Source organism: Mycena indigotica (assembly GCF_014461135.1).
Source record: "Mycena indigotica strain 171206Taipei chromosome Unknown Mind.scaff0009, whole genome shotgun sequence".
Lineage (NCBI taxonomy): Eukaryota > Fungi > Basidiomycota > Agaricomycetes > Agaricales > Mycenaceae > Mycena > Mycena indigotica.
The window spans coordinates 126,793-142,282 of record NW_023503008.1 but is presented as its reverse complement, the minus strand read 5'-3'; the positions used below and the strand labels follow the sequence as shown (position 1 = coordinate 142,282).

Below are 15,490 nucleotides of genomic sequence, written 5' to 3'. Positions count from 1 at the left end.
TGGAGCCAGCTTACCTGGCGTGGTTATAAGTACTACGAACACAAGTCTAGCAATTCTTCAGGGACACTCAATTCAGTCCGAGTCACGTACATGACCTGATAAGGTCATACTTATGGCGCTCGAGCGCAACGAGTTCAATAAGCTTCAATGTTCCTATGCCAATTGACGCCGTGGCGTTTCCACTCAGCCTTTTACCTTCATGTCGCAACCAAGAGCTCATCCCCAGTTGAGAGGCCCGGAGCTTTTCCTCGACCACGGCCCCATCTCCAAGCTCAGCTTAAAACAAGTCAAGGCAATACTAGACAAGTTTGGATACCCCAATGTCATTGTGGAATTGGTCAAGCCCAAGGAGCGTAAGTGGTTTTATAAAATTAATTTCAGGAGCTCGGACCTTGGTATGTTCAAGTTTTTCAACATTCAAAAGAAACTTATTACTTTGTTTCTAGCGCAAAGGGCCATCGCCACCGTGAACCACCAAACGTTTCATGTTCCTGGACACAAAGCCCCAATTTCGCTGACTTTTGCTGTGAAATCACCGGCTCATCCTCCAGATACGATCGCCCCGACAGCTGACCCACGGATAATGGGAGATTGGGACTCTAAAAAGTCGTCAGGCGAACTGTACGACTTGTTGCGCCCATTTGGGCCATTGTACACTGTCTGTAGCGATCCGATTGCCGGCGGTTTGGTGCAATTCTGGTCCGAAGAAAATGCTCGTATGGCTGAGGAAGTGCTGGCCATGAAGCGGTACGATCCGTGCAGGGTGTTATGCTCTGTGAGTCGTCTACTGTGCCATTCAAAATGGTATACGTAGGTATTGACTTGGTCTTGCAGAATGTCCACCACGAAATTGATGTTCCCACACTTTCGTCTTATTTTGAGCAGGTAGGTCACCATACCAACTTTGAATAAGCACGATACTTATGCGAACCGTAGTATGGCAATATTGTCAAGTGATGCAAAGCGCGACTTTTGCTATCAAGTGTTGACTCGCTTCTAGTGTCGAGATCCTATCCAAAGCAAACGTCAGTCGAGGAATTGCGGTAATCTCTTTCCTCAAACCTTCCGAAGGTAAGCTAGCCAGCGATTGACCAAGTGCTGGCTCAAGTTGAATAGCAAGTGCTGCGATACAAGCGATGAATGGCTACGAAATTATGTGGCAGAGCATTTCCGTCTCTTATCTTATTCTTGAACAAGAGCGGGAGCATCAAAAATCGACTGCGGAGTTGGCGAAAAAAGCCCTCGCAGTAATTGAGGACTTGCGAGTCGAAATAAATCAACTCCGTCGTTCTCTCCAGGAGTCAGAACATGCTCGTCAATTGGCTGAGAAAAAAGTGGGAGTCTTTGGAGGAAGCGCGCAACAATTCAGAGGACGTGCACCGTCGGGTTGCCGAGGACAATGAAAGTAGGCGGAAAATGGCGGAAATGATCGCGCAGGAAAGACAGCAGAAGGAAATGGAACGAGAGAAGCGTTTGAGAGAACAAGAGCAAGAAAAGAAAAGGCAAGAGGAAGCCCGTCGAGAGCGGGAGCGACAAGAGCAGGAGCGCCGGGCACAACTGGAGCGGGAGAAAATTCAGCGGACTGAACGTTGGAAAGCAGCGACTGAAAGAGAGGAGAAGCGTTGTCGAGAACGCGATATCGAGTTGCGACAGGGTTCGTTGTGGACAATCGGGCTGGCTTTGACGCGCCTCAAGAGCGTCATGGACGAATTCGAAGAGGCTCGGTTCTCCGAATCCCAGCCAGCGACCTTCGCAACAATTCCATGGCCGGTTTGCATTGACCCTCTAATTCTCCAGTCAGATAGCATATCATGGGCCGCAATCGAGGAGTTCTTCTCTCGCTTGAAGCAGACAAAGATGGAGTCGAGGACCTACAATGCGCTCGTTCAACGAGTGCACCGTATGTTCCATCCCGATCGATGGAGGTCGCGAAGAATACTGGAGAGCATTATGGATGTGAAAGTGAGGGCCGAGTTGGAGGAAGCGGGGAAAATCGTTGCACAAGCCATGACGCCATTGTGGACGCAAACGCGGGGTTGAGCAACTGAACAATCTCAGGTCAACACGTCGGACATCACGTGTTTTTCGGTCCCTCAAACGGCGCATCAATTTTTTGTCACGCAGATCGGACTTGCCGTGCTTCTTGGCTTCCACTCCAACTTCTATGTAGTACTTACAGCAAACTTACGGTCTTCTCGACCAGGCACCTAAGGCGCAAAAAGTGTGTATGCTTAGTCCCCGTTATGCTTACAAGTCAACGTTGATTCAATCGTACGCGAGGCTGCTTCCAAGTAAACCTGGAGAGTGAAAATCAAACGGAAAAAAAAATCAGCATCCATCTGCATCCATTCGCCAACGTGTCGTAAGAGGTCAGCAGACCATGAAACAGTAAGGTACACGCGTAGATGCCAGCATGTTGCGTAGAAGCCCGACCCCGCATTCGTGCACCGTATAAAAGGCGTCAACAGCCATGACAAAGCCAGACCACGATGGGACGAGCTCTTCTAGTCGCCCTCATTGGGTTCGCTGTCTCGAGCGTGCTTGCTGGTACCAACGTCGACCCAAAGGTTCTCGATGCTTGTCCCGGTTACACCGCTAGCAATGTTAAAGTCCTGGGAGGTACTTTGACAGCCGCCCTCAAGCTGGCGGGCAAGGCCTGCAATGTGTTTGGCGATGACATACCCTCCTTGTCTCTCAAGGTTGTTTATGAAACTAGTGCGTATTCAAACGGTGACTGGCAACGATCTTCTGACGAACTTGTGTTCGTTTGAACAGAAAACCGCATCCATGTCAAAATCACCGACGCCTCATCAGCACGTTATGAGGTTCCCGAATCCGTCCTCCCTCGACCGTCAGCTGCCAATCCCGTTCCTCCCCTTTTGGCCAATATCCAGTTCAAATATACGACTTCGCCGTTCAGCTTCTCTATTGTCCGTACCTCGACGTCGGAGGTCCTTTTCTCCACAGCCTCCCATCCCATCATCTTCGAGTCACAATATCTTCGCGTGAAGACGGCCCTTCCGTCAAATGCCAACATCTACGGCTTGGGAGAACATACCAACTCCTTCCGTCTCAATCCCAACAACACCACACTCACCTTGTGGTCTCGTGATGCCTACGGCGTACCCTCGGGCTCCAATTTGTATGGAAACCACCCTGTCTATTTCGAACAACGCAAGACAGGTACTCATGGCGTCTTCTTGCTCAACTCCAACGGGATGGACATCAAGTTGACCCCCGGTGCTCTCGAGTATAACGCGATTGGTGGTTTGCTCGACTTCTACTTCCTTGCCGGAAGCCAGACGGATCCGACTGAGGTCGCGAAACAATACGCAGAGATCGTTGGCACTCCCGCTGAAGTGCCTTACTGGTCTTTCGGACTGCATCAATGTCGTTTTGGCTACCAAAGTGCGACGTTTACGCTTATCTTGAAACAGCTCTGACCTCACTTTTAGACTATATTGACGTCTCTCAAGTCATTACTAACTACTCGGCCGCTGGTATTCCCCTTGAGACTATGTGGACTGACATTGTGCGTGATCACGATCTCCTGTGTTTTCCTTTTAGCTAAAGGTCTGGTGTAGGACTACATGGACCGGCGCAGAATCTTCACCGTCGACCCCCAGTACTTCCCCATGAACCGGATGCGCGAGGTTGTCGATTATCTGCACGCGCACGACCAACATTTCGGTGGGATTTTGGTCTCGCTGTTAAGTATTGGCTGAGCCGTTGACACTCGCCAGTACTCATGACTGACCCTGCTGTCGGCTACGCTCCGGGCGAGGGCTACGGACCATTCGATCGCGGCACGCAAGCTGACATCTGGTTGAAGAACAGCAATGGAAGTGCTCATCTCGGACTCGTATGGCCTGGTGCGTCCAGATTGATTTTATTGGCCTGTTCTAACGCTAGCTTCCAGGCGTTAGTGTTTATCCTGGTTGGTATTTTTCTAGACATGGAAGATCACGCTGACTAATCGATCCAAGATTGGTTTAATCCTAAGATTCAATCGTACGTCTTTCCGGAAAGCCGTGGGCTTCCTACTGACCTAGTTGTAGGTACTGGTCAAACGAATTCTCGATCTTCTACTCCCCGAAGACCGGTCTCGATATTGGTGAATTCACCTGAACTTGCAACCGTCAATGACTGATGATTAAATTCAAGACGGTGCATGGATTGACATGAACGAACCTGCCAGCGTTCGTATCCATCTAATTTAACGCACCTTGAGTTAACCAAGACACAGTTCTGCGACCTCCCTTGTGACAACCCGTTCGAACAGGCGGTCCAACAAAACCTGCCTCCCCCACGTTCTTCACCCCCACCCGACCCCAACACGCCCATTTTTGTCAACGCCACTGCTGTCGGTCGCATCAACAAGCGCGACAATCTCCTCAACCCATTATACTCCATCAACAACGCCGCTCCTGGAGGAAACCTTTCCAGCAAGACCGCTTTCGTATGTCTGACATGTCGACTTCTCAACTATTACCTGAACAAAGTTACTAGACCAACACAGTTCATGCTAACGGACTGACCGAATACAACACTCACAACTTATATGGCACGATGATGTCTGTCGCGACCCATCAAGCCATGCTTGACCGCCGCCCCGGAAAACGGACCCTGGTATGACATTGGTTCCAGAACCTTGGACTATTCTGAAGGTCCTTTCAGGTCATCACACGATCGACTTTCGCTGGTGCTGGAGCGCATGTTGGGAAATGGCTGGGAGATAACTTTGCTGAGGATGACCATTATCGACTTTCCATTGCGGGAATGCTTGGAATGGCCACTGTATATCAAGTGCCAATGGTTGGCGCCGACATCTGTGGCTTCGGTGCGTACTATTCTTTTGTTGAGGCTTTTGTTCTGATAGTGTTTAGCTGGAAACACGACGGAGACGCTTTGCGCTCGCTGGGCAACTCTTGGTGCTTTCTACCCGTTCATGCGTAACGTGAGTAAAGCTTCTTTCGCCATTGCGTCGATTAATATGTCTGTAGCATAACGCAGACAACGCCATCAGCCAAGAGTTCTACCGCTGGCCGCAAACGACTGCTGCTGCGAAGAATGCGCTTGATATTCGGTCAGTCTACTGTTGTTTAACTTGGACTTGCCTGACCTCCATAACAGTTACCGCTTGATTGACTACTTCTACACGGCCTTCCATCAGGCCAGCGAGCTCGGGACACCTGTCGTCAGCCCTATGTGGTTCAAGTACCCGAAAGACACTGCGACATATGGCATCGAATACCAATTCTTCTTCGGCGACTCGATTCTGGTTTCTCCTGTAACCGACCCGAGCTCCACATCCGTCTCCATCTATCTCCCCAAGGACGTCTTCTACGACTTCAAGACGCTTGCGCCGGTCCAGGGCAAAGGCGCGCAAGTCCAACTTTCCAACATTGCCCTCTCGGAAATTCCAGTCCACATCAAAGGCGGTGTCATTCTCCCCCTGCGTGAGAAGGCCCAAATGACGACCGCCGAGCTGCGCGAAACCGACTTCGAGTTTGTCGTTGCCCCTGGCGCTGACGGGAGCGCCTCTGGCTCGCTCTACATCGACGATGGCGAGTCAATCAAGCAGGCGCGCCAGACGGAGGTGTCGTTAGTCTACAAGTTTGGCACGCTCACTGTGCTGGGCCAGTTCGGGTACAAGACGGGTGTCAACGTGGCCAGAGTGAAGGTTTTGGGCGTCAGCAAAGCCCCGAAGAGTGCGTTCCTGAATGGGAAGTTGGTTGCGCAAAAGGGCATCAAATACGACAAGGCGGCCAAGGTCCTCCAGGTCGATGTCGGATTGCCATTTACGCATGGTTTCACGCTCACGGTTGTTTGAAACGGAAAATTAAAAAGAACGCAGTACACTTAACGAATGAATTAATGACACAGATGTCTGCTGAAATGTCTCACGATGAGTTGTCGAGGTTTTTGCGTCGGAGGGTCTCAAGAGTGCTTATGTTGAGTGAAAGTAGCATGTTGAAATGTAGGGGGGACAGAAGTTTCAAGAAAATAATGGTAACGTGACGCGCATCAAATTGTGGAAAATGCTTCGAGGACGCGACACAGTTGTAATGATGTGCCGCAGGCCTAGGGCTACGACCCCCGCTTGCGTTTGAGCAGGCCTGGTACTTGAAGATAGTCTGGCTTGTCCAATTCCACGCTCGACATTGTCCGCGGCTCTTCCTTGAACTCTTCATCCACTTGTGCTACTTCGTCATCGTTGAGAATTGACTTTTCATCCACGACTAACCCGTCAGCCTTGCGCGTCCATGTCTCGACACTTTTCATCCGCAATTTCAGATCCCTCACGGAGCGACGCTTTAATTCCTTCTCTGCTTCGGAATCAGGGTCGTCTTCATCGTCAGATGGGGCGTTCGGGTCCCTGGCCAGTTCTTCAGGGAGCAAATGGCGAGGCGGTGTCATAAAAGTTGCAACAGAGAAGAGTGACATTGAAGCGGTTGACATGCCGTCTGAATCATCTGAGTCCGGAAGTTGCGCGTCTGGAAGACCAGCTTGGAAACCAGGAGGGATTCTTGCGCACATTGCAGCTGCTGAGCCAGCACTGCACGCAGTAGTTAGTCGCGTCATGTCACACGTAGTCACATCCATCCGAGTTTGCTTCTCACCAAGCGCTGCGAGCCTTGGGCATCTCCAACATCCAAGACCTGTATGTGTGTTCAAGGAGATCGAAAGTTCCGCAGATTTGATCTATCGTGAATTCTGGCCAAGGCCTAGCAGGCATAGGCAGTTTGACGAGAGTTGCCGCATGGGCTTTATTATTATTATTATTATTTCCAACAAAGTGACTGCAGTGCGAAAGGACAGGTCATGGCATTCGATTTTCTTCGCGGACGTGGCCATGATGAAATGTGGCGGTATGGAGGAAGTTATGATTCGAGGTGGGGTAACAACTGTTTCGTAGTTCGTCGACCTGGAAAACAAGATATTCGAAAGTTTGCTGGCCTTGATAAACCTGCATAAGCTCGTCAGATAGCCCGAGTTATTGATAAGGATTGCATAGTAATTGGAATATACTTGGTCAATACGACTAGGCTGTCGATGTCCATATAACATTTGTCGGTGCTGGGACAACGCGCGACAAATGGGAGGGTACAGCGCCACGACTGAATTGTCATCTTTTAACAGCGTTTCGACGACAGCGTCGGCTTCGACGTAGCGCTCAGCGAAGTTTTTCAGGTGAGTGAGACCAAGACGCGTACATAATGAGCTCAAATAGCTTTCGAGAGAGCCTAAAGGTAGACCCCAACACCACTCCAAATGCCGACGCTACCAAAATATGAGGTTTGATTCACAAGACAGCCATACACGCACAGCATTCTCGCCACTGTCTTCCTCAAGGAATTCGGATGGTACGATGAGGTCGACCGAGAGTGGCATTCATTATGCTTTGACGGTCACATGACCTCAGATTTTGGCCTCGATCCCTCTTCAACACACACTCGCTGGTTCTAGTATATGATGTTTGTTAGCTGCATTCGATATATATCTAAGTATTTAGACTGGCAGCCCTCGCTTCCGTTTCAGTAGCCCTGGCACTTGTAAATAGTCTGGTTTGTCCAGCTCTACGCTGGAGAGTGTCCGTGCTGCCTCCTTAAACTCTTCATCCACTATTCGTACTTCCTCGTCGTTGTAAGCCGAAACGTCCAAGCCGTCAGTTTCGCGGACCCAGCTGCTAACGCCCTTTATCCACCGATCTTCATATTTCCGCCGCCGCTTCGCCATTTCAACTTCAGAGACACTGTCATCGGTGATAGCATCTTCGTCGTTCGGGTCTCTCGCTAGTTCTTCAGGGAGTAGTCGACGAGGCGGAGTCCTGGAGGTTTCATCGGAGTAGCAAGAATGGGAGGCTAAGGATACGCCGCCCGACCCATCGGATTCGTCTGGGAGTTGGGCGTCCGTGAGACCGGCAATAAAACCGGGAGGCACTTTTGCAAGCATCCACATGCGGAATGCATATCCCAGACCCGTGTCAAGCATTGAGTATGTTGAAATTATTGTGCTTTCGGGCCATAACTTGCAAGACGTCGGGAGCTTGAGAAGAGCTTCCAGTAATGCTGCTCCCTCGTCTGGAAATATTCGATTGAGGAAGAGTTTCATCACGGAACGTCCAATCGTCAAATGCGGCGGGATGGGGGAAGAGATCAGACGAGGTGGCACACGAGAGGATTTATCGGCTTCAAAAACGAGATACTCGAAGGACTGTTGACCGTTGTACACCTGGACACGGAGGACTTAGAGATTACGTAAGAAGGTTGAATGAGTTGAACGCACCTCGTCAATAGGGCAGGGTTGTCTCAGTTCCTCCCGTCTATCCATCATTGCGATGTTCGTGCTCTCAGCCACATCTGGCTCAACTATCAGAATCGACTTGTCATCCGCGAGCAATTCTTCGACGACAGGGTCCGCTATTCAGAAAAGTATGAATATGGGTCGGCAGATAGTGCATAGATACGGACTAAACAGGCTCAAGTAGCTTTCAAGAGAACCCACAGGCAATCCCCAGGACCACTCGAGACGAGCACGCTGCAAAAATAAGTTTAACGAGTCTCTCTGGAGCTCAGAACTTACACATATCTGATGAATATTGTCCTCTAAAATATGGAGAGGAATGCAATCATCCAAGATGAGCTTCAATGGAAGAGGCATGAAGAGTGAGTGTCACGTCACGGTCACATTGGACGAAATTTCAGCAGTTTACCAAGTTGCGCCTTGTCTCGTTGGCACCAAATTACTGAATATTTCTGCAATTACATAATCGGACTAAACACTGTACAACGTTGGCTAAAGCGCTTTCCAAAGAGCACGATGTCCAGGCTTCTTATAAAATAACTTGGACGCTTGCCTCATCGTGTTGTATACCTGAAGAATATCCTCCAGGACATTTTGATTGTCTTGGGGCTCGCCACCAGCACGCATCCAGCTTGTCGTTAGTTTCTTCTTGAACAGCACCTGGTCTGTGGTACTTAAACCCTTTAGGATCTTGTCCAATTTTTTACCAAGCTCAAAGATCGCAAAATGCGGATATATCTGGGACTTGACTTTTCCGAGCGAAGTGAAGGGAAATTGATGGAGTGTGTCCACGAGGGAATTATTTGTTCCATCATCTGTTCGTCTGTAGAGATTGACCGTCTTCATTGACTCCTCGTCGAGACACAAAAGGTAATATTTGAACCGAAGGCGTCTGCCCGACGTTCTGGGGCGGTATCGACTCTACATTGAATTAGCCTGGGATAACCTAGCTGCATGTATCTGGCTCACTCTGAATGAAACCATGTTTTTGTCAGGCTTTGGACAGTTCTTCGCGAGCTTTTGCATGGCTCGAGCGACGCTCCGAATGACTCTGTGATCTGGGCATAGTGCCCATAGACCTTTATCCGCCATTAAGTGCCAGTCCGCTGTCACTGAAAAAAAATTCCAGTCAATTGGTAGTGAAAATCGGAAACGAGAAACTGACTTGTGGTAGCATTCGACGAAGAGTCCGCGTTAAAACGCCGCGGCGGTACTTGATCTGCCACTTCGATATTCTCCATCTAACCCCCACTAGTCAGTGGATGAATGCGGATGAACGGTTTTGCACGCACAAGATCCTCGTCCGCAGAATAAGAGCGTGGTAGAGTATGCGAGATTTGGACGGTGCATTCGGGCGATTTGATATTGGTGATGATACACCTTCCATGCTGGGGCGAGTTCTGCTCCACGCGTTTACGGAGTGAAGCTGGAGCAGACTTCTTTGACGTCGCTCGTTGGGAGGGTGTCTGCTTTACATTACTCTGGCGATTCGAGTCCCCAGAATCCGAGTCGAATGAAGTGTCGGTGTGATCTTGGATGAAGTCCTCTTCGTCAAGACCCACGGACGATTTGTGCCTTTTGCTGCGCCGGCGTGAAGGGCTACCAGGATCAGGGTTCGATTCGTCATGATCGTCCAGTAGCGGACTCAGGGGAGACTCCGCTGGCCGTTTATCTCCGGCTTGCAGCGATTTCTTGGGGGGAGTAGTCGGTGCGGCATTTGAGCTGGTTGATTGTAGTGCCCGCGATGAGGAACCGGGGGTGCTCGGAGGCGTTGTGGCATTTGATTCAGAATATGAAGTCGAGGATAGCGGCTCAGGATGACGCGGACTCGTCGATGGTGCGAGAGCAGACAAAATAACGGCTCTGAGAGTGTCTTGCAGCTTTTCCGGAAAGACGCAACAACTTCCGTTTGATATGACCGTGTACAACTCGCTCATATCGGCCTTGGTTAACTCAATCTGAAGAGGTCGAGAGTCATCTTCAGCCATGTTTGCCTAATTTGACCGTTAGAAACGGTGCCAGGAAAAGAGATCTTGGACGACAAACCTTATCGATGGTGCGGGTTGTGGTCAAAGAAAACGTCTAGTCACCCGATTGTCACGAATGCTACTGCTATTGTCCCATCAGCTTCTGCGTCCTAGAACAATGTGCGCAATCCTTAGATGCCGTCAATTGGATTAGAAAAAGAACTAGCTTACAGATTAACGGAGTCATCGCAATACATGCCAAATGGCTGCACGACATGCAGTTTCCACAAGACTTTTCCAAGTTGTACGTTGTTGCTTCAGCGAGCTTCAGTTTTCCAAGATACATATGTAGTTGCTGAGGTTCATTGTCGCGATCTTCCCCAGCTCCACTATGATTATCGTTCAAGACAGCGCTTTCTGCTGCGTTGAAAAGTCCTGGACCCGCCACCGCTTGCGTGTTGAAAGAGCACAAGCTTTAGAGATATGACTGTCGTGTGTGAAGCTTTATCCTAGCCAGGATGTTTCAGGAAATAATCGATGAGTTGGGGGGATGATCTGCGACAGGCTGGAAAATGAGGCAGAGGACATGCGGTAGGATTCATCGCAGTCGTCCGACAAGTGAGCACCAAAAAGACCGGACTCAAAGCTCGAACGGCGATGGTTTGAATGCTTGCAACTGCAGGGCGAGATGTGATCCGATTCCAGTCGAGTTTCTTCATGGAAGAGCCAATCGTTGGATGCGGGGGGATAGAAGAGTTGTGGGTCTCGTTGAGCCGAAAGACGATATATTGATTTTTGACAGCTACAGTGTACAACGCGTCAGGTAGGTTTGTAATCACAACACTGTGGCATACCTGGTCAATATAGCTGGGCATTTCAATTTGCGTGTATGCTGGAGGGGGAGAGAATTGATACGGAGTTTTCGTCATTTTCGTCATTCAGCAACGCCTCGACCATGAAAACAGGGCCAACTGCATATATTAGATAAGCTCCGGAGACTCGGACATCCGCGCACCAAATGAGCTTGAGTGGGCTTCAAGAGAGCCTGTGGGCAAGCCCTGGCACCATTCCGGACGAGTATGCGACATGTCGAAATGAGTTTGTCCGCATCAGTGCAGCTATTGGCGGCCGTTTCTCTTAGGAGCAGTCCCAAAGGAATGGAGACATTGATGATGAGCGCGACTAGGAGTTGCACAAGGTAAGGACCCCTTGTCGCTGTGGTTCTCACAAACTGAGAGCAAGACTGAGAGTAAGTCGAAAGAAAATCTGCGTCACGTGTATGGCTTCTACCGTCCGGAAAAAACTTGGCATTGAAAGATATTCGGAGCGCCAGCGAAGATCTGCCGCACTCAGGGGGCCATCTGCATGCCGCCGATGCAGAATACTACACGGTTGGCAAAGGAATGACTATCGCTCGCAATCCTTTCGAACCCACGAGAACCTAATCCATACTATGATACCTCACTGATATTGTTCAGGGTCGTACGTCTACCTCGCTCCAGCCCGTAATCACTTTCTTAGAACTGTTCAATTCACTTCCTGAAGCGACAACTTTAGCGCGTTGAAGATCTATCTGGGCTCGACTCACGCTTGCGTACAGTGCTTTTTAAAGTGATTAGTAACGAAAGTTCTGAGCTTGTTGCACTCGATGATTGTTCTAGCCCTGTCGCTAGGGTCCTCGGAACCACACCATTCCAGTGCTTGACTGGGTGGACACCAAACGTGTTTGTCATCGCTGTTGGGGCTGCCTGAGGAATCCACTGGGACTACCCCCCCTGCGGATCTATGGCCACGCCGATGGAACTCGCCATAAAGCTATTCGAAGGCCTGCAGTTTTCCACAAGAGGGGCATTGTGCACGGAGTATGATTTTTGCGTGACTGCGAACCGTGTACCGACAACGACACGAGGATATTCAACGCCAGTATATTGTCAAGTGCTTCGATATACGGGAGCTCCCGCCACACCAAACAGGCTTGAAGAAAATCGGGGGCTCGGCACGATCACCATGACCGTGGTAATATTTTGAACAAGCAAGCATTCATTATGGTATGTAAGCTGGTTTGAGTCGCCTACATAGAACCGTCACTTTCAGCTTCAAAATCTTTACTAGATGTAAGTCAGAGAGTCGGGTGAACACGAAAACTTTGATGGGAAACCTGTGTCGCCTCAACTCCATGGGCAGTGGGCACGATCATAGGTTTGTCCAGCTCCAGCGACAAATGGGAAGCTTGACCTGTATGAGGCCGATCTTTACCAGCGCTGATAAGAGCCCGCTCTTAGTTGTCTACTTACATCTCCACATTCGAAACTGGGAGTGTCTTAGGCCATCGCTTGTGCTTCGACTGCTTTCCCTTCGGCATCAGCGCAAGTAGATTTGTCGTCCATCTCCGGATCAGAACAGTCCAGATCGCACAGCCAACTCTCGACCCGCTCTGTGCATTGATCCTTCATCTCCACGATCGATTTCAAGTTGACAATATTTTCTCCCGGTTGTCGGATTATGGATGCGTGGAGAACAGATTCAGAGATGTCGGCGTTGTCTATCGTTATTGCAATTGGATCACCTTCAAGCTCGGAAGGGACTGGTGTCGAAAAGGATGATTCGGGACTTGAATATGGCTCCTGCAGGTTCAACTTCACATCCGAAGGCGCCTCGTCGTGTTGGACCATCTCCACTTCGTCGGCATCGAAGAGAAATTTGTCGTCCATCTCAAACCGGCCAACTTCGTGAACCCAATTGGTGATTCGTTTTTCGCGCCGAGCTTTCACCCTGAATTTCGAGAAATTACACGCCGGTTTTCGAACGACGTATATGGTTTTTCCAGTGGAGCCCAAGCTCTGTTCCGAGTCTGTGATCGTATCTTCGTCGTCACTGGCAGACGCAGTACTCGGATATCCTGCAGATGTGTGAGGAAGCAGTCGATAAGCAGTGTGATGCCAGTGTTTGGTCGTGCCACGAAATAAGAACCATACCTTCAGAGCCTTCCGATTCCTCCGAGAGTTCTGCGTTTGGTATACCCGTGATGAATCCAGAGGGCACTTTTGCGAACAACCATTGCCTGAAGACACAGCCCAGTGTGATCAACCGGGCGTTCACGCGACTGGGTTTGACTTGATTGATTTCAGGCCGAGGACTTGCGTGCGGAAGATAATAAAGCATATAAAAAAGGTCCCACAACCTCCGTCTTCGTGTTGCGGACCGAGAGAGTCGGTGCTGACAGAGCTTCCTTATTGACCGGCCAATGGTAATATGGGGCGGGATTGAAGAAACAATCTGGCGAGGCAGTTCCATGGTGGCTTTATTAGCGTCCCAGACGATATACTTGAACGGCTTGTCGCGGTCACTGTATATCTAAACAACCAGAATTCAATGCCAGCATCAAGTCGGAGCCAGCGCATCGACGTGATCACATACGTTGTCAATAAAAGTGGGCTGGCCTCTGGCTTGCCTATCTGGTAGATGTTGAAGCAACCTCGTCGCGAAGCGGGAATCAAAGGTTAAGAAAGAGCTGTCGTCTTCCAGAAGTGCTTCCAAATCAGGATCAGCTAGAGAAAAGAGCTTAAAACTTTTTATTGGTGATGTTGTCGGTTGAGACGCACAGAATGAGGTCAAATACATGTCGAGAGACCCCATGGATAAACCCCAACACCATTCAAGTCGAGTTCGCTCGAAAGGCATCAGCTTCGGCGAAGGGCATCGTGGGTGCAGTTGCTGACAGTCAGGTACTGTATATTCTTCTCATGTATGTCTCGGGGCGGAATACTGTCGTCGACGATAAGCTTGGCTAAATACTGGTGCTGTGGGCAAATACTGCAGTAATACTGACGGTGTGACGCTGACATCACCAAATATCCGTTTTGGGATGGGGTTTGATCCTCCGTGATTCTCGGAGGCCCGCGTTCAAGTACACTTTTGCCCGATTTTTCTGTTGTATTTTTGTAACAATAATTGATTCAAGTGGGGCTTTGTGCTGGACTTGGCTTATCTACTATAACTGTACCATGAACCTTGGCTTGCTCCATAATTTATTTACTTCTGGAACAGCACAAGGCATCAAATAGACACAATAATGTATGTTTGGGAGTAAATAATTTAATATCTGGTCTAGAGAGCAGGGAGCCTGTTGAAGCTATACTCTTGGACCATGCTCCCAACCACTTACCTCTCTGTAGGTGAGCAGAGCTGCTGCCCTACTGTTTGATGGGTATGGCGTGACGACAACGTGACGGGCATCGGACCGGGGAACAGCCGGCCAGAAAAACCCGATTTGGGTTCAGTATTTGCCATCAACGGGTGCCGCGCGGCAAAAATATTCAAAAATGGAAATTGTTGACAGTATTCTGTGATATTCACATGAGATGTGTGACAGATCAAACTGCTCGCCGCAGGCGCCGCTCAGAGAAATTCACTCTTGAGAGAGGCTTGTTTTGCATGTAAAAACAGTAGGAATACAATGCAGATATCTATTTAAATCCCTCTCTTTTCCTTTCCTCCCTCCTTCCTTTTTAGGAATTTTTATTTTTCTTCTTTCGGCTGCCCACAACACCAGTATTTTGCCATAAGCTTCACCGATAGCGGCATGACAGTCGAGAGCGAGGTTTGTGTGACGTGGATCACGTGAATCGTGACAGCGTTTTCACCTTGCCCACGAACAAGCAGCACATCACCAAGTCTGGCAGAGAGATATTGGATGGGCACGAGGCAAGAGCCGCAAAATGCTCTGCGCGACTACTTATTCGCAGGACCGTCGGACACGATCGTGCAACTTGGTCTGCATAGGTCCCTCCCCCGCTTTCGCGTTGCCCTTGTTCTGATGTTGGTTAAAGTCTTCGAAAAACACCTTCTTTGCTTCCGTAGGTGAACGTCTCAGCCCTGTTTTGCTTAGGCTAATATTTTCAGATCTACTAGACCTCGATATTCCACAGCTTCTTGTGGTCAAGATCCATCTCGCAAGGGACTTTTAACTCACGCTGCAAGCTATCACGACTCACATACAGGTTAGGCGCAAGATCGACGGAGATTCGGACCGAGGAGAGCAGAACGGTTGCCAAAGTCGTGGACATGAGACGACCGTACTACGAGCAAGATGATGGTACTTATCCGCACCGCGGCAACATCAATGGATAGGAAACTTCAAGTCTCCGTCAGCATTCCAGTTTCTGCCAGTGGTGGTGTGTTGCTCCGGCGAATGTAAAGCCCGCCATCTTGATGCA

General features: G+C 49.6%; 5 protein-coding genes across 5 annotated transcripts; 1 reads left to right on the top strand and 4 right to left on the bottom strand.

Annotated features, from left to right (window-relative positions):
- Positions 1-2,489: 2,489 nt before the first annotated feature.
- Positions 2,490-5,833, top strand: MIND_00992000 (Glycoside hydrolase family 31 protein; the record flags this gene model as incomplete). Its single annotated transcript, XM_037366524.1, has 15 exons — positions 2,490-2,715; positions 2,776-3,408; positions 3,456-3,532; positions 3,585-3,690; positions 3,744-3,872; positions 3,920-3,937; positions 3,987-4,011; positions 4,059-4,114; positions 4,165-4,199; positions 4,247-4,459; positions 4,510-4,629; positions 4,678-4,840; positions 4,887-4,957; positions 5,004-5,086; positions 5,134-5,833. The coding sequence occupies 15 exons, from the start codon at positions 2,490-2,492 to the stop codon at positions 5,831-5,833; spliced, it is 2,655 nt and encodes an 884-aa protein (XP_037215918.1).
- Positions 5,834-6,090: 257 nt separating this feature from the next.
- MIND_00991900 (uncharacterized protein) lies at positions 6,091-6,739 on the bottom strand (the record flags this gene model as incomplete). Its single annotated transcript, XM_037366523.1, has 2 exons — positions 6,091-6,559; positions 6,624-6,739. The coding sequence occupies 2 exons, from the start codon at positions 6,737-6,739 to the stop codon at positions 6,091-6,093; spliced, it is 585 nt and encodes a 194-aa protein (XP_037215917.1).
- Positions 6,740-7,512: 773 nt separating this feature from the next.
- On the bottom strand, positions 7,513-8,673 carry MIND_00991800 (uncharacterized protein; the record flags this gene model as incomplete). Its single annotated transcript, XM_037366522.1, has 4 exons — positions 8,587-8,673; positions 8,475-8,541; positions 8,290-8,423; positions 7,513-8,235 (listed from the first exon to the last, which is right to left on the bottom strand). The coding sequence occupies exons 1-4, from the start codon at positions 8,662-8,664 to the stop codon at positions 7,513-7,515; spliced, it is 1,002 nt and encodes a 333-aa protein (XP_037215916.1). The 5' UTR covers positions 8,665-8,673.
- Positions 8,674-8,799: 126 nt separating this feature from the next.
- On the bottom strand, positions 8,800-10,295 carry MIND_00991700 (uncharacterized protein; the record flags this gene model as incomplete). The annotated part of the gene is made up of 4 exons (XM_037366521.1): positions 8,800-9,228; positions 9,277-9,419; positions 9,473-9,548; positions 9,600-10,295. 4 exons carry the CDS (start codon positions 10,293-10,295, stop codon positions 8,800-8,802), a joined length of 1,344 nt encoding a protein of 447 aa, XP_037215915.1.
- A 2,300-nt stretch (positions 10,296-12,595) lies between these two features.
- On the bottom strand, positions 12,596-14,008 carry MIND_00991600 (uncharacterized protein; the record flags this gene model as incomplete). Its single annotated transcript, XM_037366520.1, has 4 exons — positions 13,877-14,008; positions 13,692-13,822; positions 13,250-13,628; positions 12,596-13,173 (listed from the first exon to the last, which is right to left on the bottom strand). Exons 1-4 carry the CDS (start codon positions 13,908-13,910, stop codon positions 12,596-12,598), a joined length of 1,122 nt encoding a protein of 373 aa, XP_037215914.1. The 5' UTR covers positions 13,911-14,008.
- Between the last annotated feature and the right edge of the window lie 1,482 nt (positions 14,009-15,490).